General features: G+C 36.3%; 1 protein-coding gene across 3 annotated transcripts in view; it reads left to right on the plus strand.

Annotated features, from left to right (window-relative positions):
• LOC131256587 (cycloartenol synthase 2-like) overlaps positions 1–8,623 on the plus strand; it is a 45,057-nt gene extending 36,434 nt beyond the window's left edge. For all 3 annotated transcript variants that reach the window (XM_058257494.1, XM_058257496.1, XM_058257495.1), the window contains 4 exons: positions 6,755–6,835; positions 7,391–7,474; positions 7,892–7,987; positions 8,131–8,623. In XM_058257494.1, coding sequence (XP_058113477.1) covers positions 6,755–6,835; positions 7,391–7,474; positions 7,892–7,987; positions 8,131–8,166 — 297 coding nt within the window. In that variant the 3' untranslated portion in view covers positions 8,167–8,623. The remainder of the gene's footprint in view (positions 1–6,754; positions 6,836–7,390; positions 7,475–7,891; positions 7,988–8,130) is intronic.
• Positions 8,624–9,036: the final 413 nt, after the last annotated feature.

The following is a 9,036-nucleotide window of genomic DNA, read 5'->3' on the forward strand; positions in this document are numbered from 1 at the left end:
ATATCAAAGGTTGGAAAGAGTGTCCCGGCACAACATGATACCTTTATCACCAATTTTACCATTGGAGATTTTTTATTGTTGGAGTATTAATTTTATGGACCCATTTCCATCTTCTTTTGAATTTCTTTATATATTGGTTGGTGTAGACTATGTTTCAAATTGGATTGAGGCAGTTCCAAGTAAGACCAATGACAACAAAGTGGTCATATAATTCCTCAAGGAAAATATTTTTGTTAGATTTGGAACTCTAAAAGGCTATCATTAGTGATGGCGGGTCTCACTTTTGCAATAGGACATTTGAGGCTTTGATGAAGAAATATGGCATCAAGCATAAAGTGAGCACCCCATACCACCCACAAACGAGTGGGCAAGTTGAGATTTCTAATCGGAAAATCAAACATATTTTAGAGAAAACTATACGGCCAAATAGGAAGGATTGGTCCCTCAGACTATCCGACGCTTTATGGGCTTATAGGACTACTTATAAGACCCCGATTGGAATGTCTCCATACAAATTGGTGTATGGGAAGGCTTGTCACTTGCCTGTGGAATTGGAACATAGAGCCTACTGGGCAATAAAGAAATTAAACTTTGATATGGACCAAGCAAGTGGACAAAGGAAATTAGAGTTGAATGAATTAGAGGAGCTGAGGAGAGACTCCTATGAAAATTTTAAAATCTACAAAGAGATGACCAAAGCTTTTCATGACAAAAATATCCTGAGGAAGAATTTTGAACCTCAGCAAAAGGTCCTATTGTACAATTCCCGTCTCCAGTTCTTTTCAAGAAAGTTAAGATTAAGATGAACATGACCCTTCATTGTGAAGAATGTTTATACTCATGGGGTTGTTAAAATTGAGAATTCACATAATAGCAATATATACAAAGTTAATGGTCAGAGATTGAAGCCTTATGTGAAAAACTTTCATTTGGGAGAGGAGTCTTTCCCTCTTCATGAGCTAGAATATTCAGATTGATACTCCTAGTCTGACGGAGCATTTCTGTAGGATTTGTATCATATTCAATTCTTTTTAGTGTCACATAACAGGTGAGTTTTTCATGGTGGGTATTATCCACCCTTTCTTTTATTTTTATTATTCTTTGCATTACATTATCATTACATTGGGGACAATGTAGATTTTAGGTTGGGGGTTGTGAATAGTCATCCATGTGAAGTTTTTTTTTTTTTAGGAGGGGGGGTGTCAATTTATTTTATTTTTATTTTTATTATTTTTAGTTTTTAGTTAGGTTTAAGTTTACTTTTTTTAGGTTTATGGGGAATTTTTTTTTCAACATTTTAAAAATAATATATACAAGAATGTGAACATGATATTAAGCGAATTCCAAAGGCAAAATTAATACTTAGTTTAGGTTGATAGTAGTCAGAAATCTGATAACTGAAAATTATAGACTTGAGTTCAATTATCTAATCACTAGTTTAAAGTGAGTTGTAATTTGATGTACTGAATTCACAATACACTTTAGCTAACTAAGCGAGGAATATGAGATGTAAACTAGAATGACAACTTTTGATTCAAACAAGGTTGAATGAACTAGTATTATTGATAAATGCTTAAAAGAGAGAATATTGAAGGAAAAAAATGATGGAAAAAGAAAATTTTATTATAAAGTATGAATGCAATGACCATAACAATCGTGTTAGTAATCCGGAATAAGGATACCGAAGTATCCATTACTGTTACCATTACAAGTACGATACCTTATGTTATGAAACAAATCCGATGGGAATCTTCATCTAAGGGTGGTATATAATAATAAGGATATGATGATAAAAGAAAAAATGTCATGAAGAAATTGAGATAACTAAAGATTTCATATTCTTGGGATGATTGAAATGAGTTAGGACAGGGAGTATGCGTATTTCTCAAAATTAGACTAGTGTCACGGAACACCTAAGGACATTGGATCATAACTATTCTAAATTTTGATTAATTCTCTGAACTCAAAGATGTAATAGATTAGAAAATTGAGATTCTAACTAACTTCAGACTTAGGGTAAGTATTGTTTTATTTTGAAATTCATAGATGAATGGAGGCATAATTGTATAAATTTATGAGTGTTGAATTATTTTTCATGTTTTCAATGTTTGTGGGTAACATTTCTAAAAACCCTCACGAGACTATAACTCGTCCACTAGGGGAACCTAGGGGTTTAAAGGCTTGTTGCATATGCTAAATGCAATCGAGATTACCTACGAAAGTGTGTAGTTAGAATTTTTTTTTTTTCATTTTAATTTTGTTTCTAAAATTATTTTTATTTTTTTTCACTTATTTTGCTGGGGACTAGCAAAATGCTAGTTGGGGGGTGTGTTGAGACTCAAATTTGCATAATTTTCACCATTTATATCTTGGTTTTATGAACATAAATCATCTTAATATTCTCTTTTACTCATACATATGTTGCAAGGTAAATTTAAGTGCTTGGATTGAACAAGGGTGCTAAAAAGCATGAATTTGATGCTCAAGAATTACCAAGGCAAGGGATGGATCTTAGGAGACCAAAATTGAAGAATTTACATGCCAAAGATCCAAGAAAACTATGTGAAGAATGAAGAGAATCAAAGAATCCTGAAATCGTCCTAAAAAAGTGTATTCTAAAGCTGTGAAGTTTATTTTGGAAAACTGCGCAGCAGGAAGTCTGTTTTAAACGAACTATGCAGCGAGAAGTCTATTTTGAAAAAATACGTATATTTGAAGCAGTTTCTAAGGTTTTTCAACTTTGTATGAAAATTAGAGTTCCCTACTTATAAATAGGGCTTTCTAGGGCATTCCTAAACATCACTCAAAGCATTCAAGAGCAAGATTTAGGATTTTTATAGGGTTTTCAATTTTATTTAAGTTTTATAAATTATTTTTTTTCTTTTAGATCTTTTCTATTTGCATTTATTCTTTCTTATTTTTTTCTTTCTCTATTCTACTTATGTTTTTCTAAGTTCCTTCTAGCCCAAGCTAGAAGGGAAGCACATGAGTTTAATAATTCTTTAAGTTATGATGATTGATTGTTTTAATGATGAGAAGAATGGTGTATGCATGTTATCTATTGTTTAGGTTTTGTTTTTTTATCCTCTTGTGAGATTCATATGTTTTCATCATATGAGATCCACATTGATGAATAGGCTTACCCTAGATCAATCAGATTTCCTAGATCAGAGAGATTCTCAACCTATTATATTTATTTGATATTCATTATCCTATAGAAATTGAATACTTAAAATCACTGGCGCTTGAGAATATATGTCAATGGTGCAAATCCATGATTTTCTAATATTTTATATCACTTATTAAAATATTTAAACTGTTTTATTTTTTAATTAGGTTGACCATAGTGATCAGATCCTAGTTGTATTATCCAAGTTATCATGATTTTGGAACATTAACCTATGTGTGGAACTTTGAAGCTTGGGTGTTATTTTATTCAGTTGAATTACATCCATTCAAAAATCCCAAAATCAAATCATCAGTTTAGTTCTTATTACTTAGTTTGTTTTACATTTGATTTTTTCCTTCTTACAATTCATCTCCCTATGGGATCGACCCTGTATTCACAGGATACTACTTACGAACCTCTGCACTTGGAGGCAAGCAATCAGTTAACAGGTTCATGAACAACCCCGGGAAGGAACATTGGGAAGTTATGAAGTGGATCATCAGATACCTTGTAAGTACTGTGGATATAGGGCTATGTTATGGATGATTGGAAATCAAGCTACAAGGCTACGTAGATTTAGATTTAGCAGGAGATATCGACAGTAAAAGAAGCACTACAATTTATGTCTTTACTCTGGGTAATTGACGCAGGGATGAACGTGATGAGGATAACTACTCCGAATCCACGGAGCTTCTCTGGACTCTTCACAGAGACTTCTCGAATCCACGAGGAAAGAAAGCAGAAAATAGAAATAAATTCTAATAAAATTCGAAATAGATTAATTAATGCATAAAAATGAGTTCACAACCCTTTAAATAGGGTACCAAGCAATGGGAAAGAAATCAGAATCAAACTACAACTCAAACTCCTAGAATCCGTGACTTACTATAAATAGTAAACTTACTATTTATAGACGGTCGTGATGTCTACTAGTGCTCAAGGTTTTCGGCCAAAAATAGTAAGTGTCCTATTTGGCTTCACCAAACCGTTCTCCTAATTATTCTAAGCTCTTTTCACGTTGGGCGCAACTCTTAAAGCCCGACGGATGAAGAGTTATAATCAAACTAAAACTTACTATTTATAGTAAAAACGAAATTAAAACAGGGAAACGACCGTTGATCCAGGGGTTTTTCGTAATTCCGAGCTGTGTAACCCGGCATAGCAGGGTTAGTTGGCTTCAGTAGCTCGTTCTACCCTAAAATCATATATTGTACATCAGATAACTCATTCCGGATTGCAAGATACGCCCGATTTAAGATTCGATGGTCTAGATCACTTCTGTCGTCGACCGGGCCTTTTCTGATCAATCTTGGCCATGTAACTGTCTGCGACCCGCTCTACATCAGTAATGCTGCAGTCAGTTGGGTCTCTCAGTTACAGAAGATAGTATTTATCAGTACAACGGAAGCAAAATATGTTACAGCCACAGAAGCATGCAAGGAGATAATATGGATGCAAGGTTTCATGGAAGAGTTGGGTAAGAAGCAAGCAGATTGCAAGTTGTACAGTAATACAAAACACTTCACTAAGAATTCAGCCTTTCATTCAAGGACCAAGCATATTGACATCAGATATCACTTTATATGTTCGTTATTGGAAGATAGATCGATTGCTCTAGAGAAGATTCATACAAGTGAGAATCCTGCGGATATGCTAACCAAGGCAGTCACATGGGAGAAGCTGAAGCTCTGTTCAGCTTTGATTGGTCTTCAGGCTTGAAGACGGGGAGGTGGTGTACTACATATATAGAAGACGAAAATTTATGGTAGGCTTGAAGACAAGGAGGTGGTGCACTACGGATGTAGAAGACAAAGGTTTATGATGATGTGTCTCCAAGTGAGAGATTTTTGAAATGTGAAGCCACATTTGGACAGGGCCGCTCGACCAGTCGAGTGGTCTGCTCGACTGGTCGAGTGGCCCACTCGACTAGTCAAGGGTTAGCTCGACTTAAAGTCCAGTGAGCATCAGTTTTTTGGTTTCAACATGCTTAACCGGTCGAGGCCCATGCTCAACCAGTCAAGGGTCCGCTCGACCAGTCAAGCTTACGTAGATTCGTTTTGCGGATTTGATACGGACTACAGAAATTTGAGGCGATTTCGCAAGGGTGCGAAAAGGAAGTTGCCTAAACTATAAATAGAGGTCCCTAGGGCCATTTTAGGGTTATGGGAGTCATTCAAAAGTGTGGGCAAAGGGTTTTCTCTATACATCTAAAGGGAAAAGGTTAGTATATTGCTTGTAATCTCGTTTTCTTCATAGTGGAAGTTTTGCACCATAGTTTTTTACCCTTGTTGGGGTTTTTCCACGTATATCTTATCTTGTGGTTTGTTTGGAATACTTTAATTCTACTTCTAGATTATATTTCTTTCTATTTATCGTTTATGAGTGAGACTGGAGATTGGATCTTAGTTTACTAGTGTTGTTGGCATGCCGCGCAACACATGGGCCTTAGAAAAATCAACAAGCTGATAGATCCATATATCTATGGGATGATACTGAAAAATGTATTATTAGTATATTTTTAGTTCAATCATCATCGTAGCCTTGTGGTTGAAGGAGACGCTTCAAATGTTATATCTTTTCTTAATGGAAACCGTAGATTTTTTATTTTTTATTTTTAAATTTTTGGGTAGTTTGGATACTTCCAAGTCTGGTAAGGTTTTATGAGGTAAGACAACTAGAGATCAAAACCTGGATCATTCACTCACAGGACACTGTAATAGAAGTAATTACATAAAGAGGTAGTGGTACAGGTCAGATATGGCGCCCACATGGTGTGCCGTCTAACAGATGTGTTCCCTCAGGTTACACCCACGGCTTGAAAATCAGCTCGATCCAAAATTCTGGTGAGCCACAGCACAAGGGACAGGGCGAGAGGGGATGCCCTCCTGAGTTTTATTACAAACTTCTTTTTTCCTAAGCATTCCTTGAGGGCAGATGGAAGGATCTGGATGGCCTGGATTTAATATACACAACAAGGTGGCCCCCACGACAATCAAGGGTGGGTGTCCCCTCTAAACTTGTCCCATGTTCTGTGGCCCCCCTGAGTTTCAGTTTGGGCTAAGTTTTGGCCATGGTTGTAGCATAAGGCAACCCATATGATGGAGTGATTGGATGACATGAATATATCACATGGGCCCCACTTCTTCCCGGTACCACCGGAGTGCACCCCTTATAGAAAAGGGGTGGAGAAGGATGATAGGGGCTGAAGCACAAAATTCAGTCCCTATGAATTTATCTTTTGGGGTTTAATGAAATTCAGGCCACTGGTTCAAGGATAAACATCCAATTACAGTGTGTTGGGCTGTGTTTGGATGCACAAGTGAATTGAATTACAAATGAGTTCAATGACAAAAAAATGTGCAATGTTTCTTAGAGTTCATGACAGCAAGTGCCCTCAAATTGCAATCATGTGTCTTCCAAACACATTTGAAACTAACATAATTACAATTTGGAGGAGGATATGACAACTTATTCATTTCTGCATTACTAAACATAGAGACTAGAGTTACAATAAATTCAATTCATTAAAGCATCCAAACGCACCGTTGGTGATAAATTCTAATTCTATTACAAATGTTGAAACAGGTATATACAAATCTTGAAGGGAACAAGTCACATTTGGTAAATACTGGATGGGCTATGCTGGCTCTTATTGCTGCCGGGCAGGTTTGAGAATTAACTAATCCTCTATTTATTCATATTAGCACTTACATAAACTGAAATTATAGTACGGACATCGGTTTGAAGAGAAAAGGTGACATATTTCATCATTCTTCAGAACCAGTTAATTTCTGAATTCAACTCTTCTTGAAATTTCAATACCACACCTATGTCCCATCTTGGCCAATTCATCTGACATGGATTGTTGCTCATACTAGTTTATGCATTTTATTCTATTAGATTTCACTAGAATCATGAGAATTGAATCCATAAACCATCATAGTTTAGTAACACTAATCTAACTATATAAAATGAGAGTATATGAGAAATCGAAGCACGGACCATGCAATAGGCTGAGCCCCAAATGGTCCAAAATACGAGCTGAAACCAATCCGGGTCCTCGTTACAAATGGACCCTTGGTATATTCTAAGAGTTCGGAATGGTACAAAAACTACAAATAGTATATGTGTGTGTGTGTGTGTGTGTGTGTGTGTGTGTGTGAATTAGTTTATTTGAATTTATATTCCACAAGGTCAGCACTTTTTTTTTTTTGGATCTAGGCTGAGAGAGATCCAATTCCTTTGCATCGAGCAGCGAGGCTACTGATCAATTCCCAAATGGAAAATGGTGATTTTCCTCAGCAGGTAATTGCCTTCACTTCCATTTTAAGTATGTTCTAAGTGTGCATTTGAATGCACTCTCCAAGTGAATTCCAATTACAAGTCTAATATAGCCGAACTTCCGAAATTGTATTTTCTCTCATCTCGAGATTTCAGATTTTAATGACAAGTCAAACTCAAAAGAAACATGGTCGCAATTCGTGGGCTACTTCTGTTTCCTCTTGATTAATATGAATTTTCACAATTTTATTCCCTTGTGCATACAAACGCTTCATAATATTTTCAAAAACCTCAACTTCCCAGTAGATCATCTCAAGTCTCAACAATCCATGTAGAACATACATTGACAAGAAAATTTATTAAGGGTGTGTTTGGCTGCACCAAATATCATGATATTTCATTAAATCAAATACTTATTTATTTCTCAATGATCTATTGCAGGAAATAATGGGAGTCTTCAGCAGTAATTGTATGACCAGCTATTCTGCATATAGAAACATCTTTCCGATATGGGCTCTTGGAGAATACCATCGTCAGGTCTTATCGGCCACTAAAAATACCCGATATTAACAAAGCGTCTTGTGTTGCTCAATGTTCACTTCATTTTAATAGAATTACAATTACGAGACTCGCTCGTTCTTTTCATGTTATGTAAGTCTGGATATGTCTTGTACATGTAGTTGTGGATCCACTCGAATACGCATACGTATGTATAAATACATATTGCTAAGTCAGCTACAGGACTTCTCTGTCAACTAGGGAGGTAAGAAGACAGCAATCAGTGAGGAATTGGAAGATTGGAAAGATTCCACTACCAAACTACTCTATAAAAGAGAAGGTTTCCATCCCCTCTCCTCTCACAATCTTGAGTAGGAAAAAGCTTCATTAGTAGGTGCTCCTAAAGGTTAGAAGGAACGTTTGAATCAGCAGCACTATTCATCTTCCACTTGAACTTGATTAAAGATATTAATGACAGATCATGTAGTACAGCTTTTCTAACTTCTCTTTCTCCATGCATTCAACTCATGCAATCCTGAAATTGCAGCAATGTGCTTGCATATGTATTATGTATAATGAATGGTGCTTCACCTTCATGTGTATTTCATGAGAACGAATGATTGCATTATGGATTTTAAGAAAAAATAATAAAATAATTTCTTCCCTTCTCTTTCATTTTTCTTTTTCTGGATAAGCTAGTTGCACGTGTGCAATGCTCATGTACACACCACTCATGTGGCCACATGGGGCATTGGTGCAAGATCCAATCCATCCATCAGATTGTCCAACCTTCTACATGTTTTCCCAAAAATAAATCTGGTTCATTCAGCATTTGGGCCCCAATATTGGAAACAGGTGGTTGGGTTAGGAAACTTGGGCCAAATTTTTCATAGCTGTGCATTTATATACACACACACACACACACACACACACACACAAAATGTGGCCCATCTGACCAATAGATTAACCTGATTTTTGGGCTCGGGCGTCAATATAGTAGTGCCTCTCTGATAGACGGGTTGGATCTCGTGGCATCTACATGAGCTTTATTGCACACGCATGTGCGTTTAGCAAAGTTCAGTGTATGC

The sequence above is a fragment of the Magnolia sinica genome, chromosome 9, assembly GCF_029962835.1.
Source record: "Magnolia sinica isolate HGM2019 chromosome 9, MsV1, whole genome shotgun sequence".
In the NCBI taxonomy this organism is placed as follows: Eukaryota; Viridiplantae; Streptophyta; class Magnoliopsida; order Magnoliales; family Magnoliaceae; genus Magnolia; species Magnolia sinica.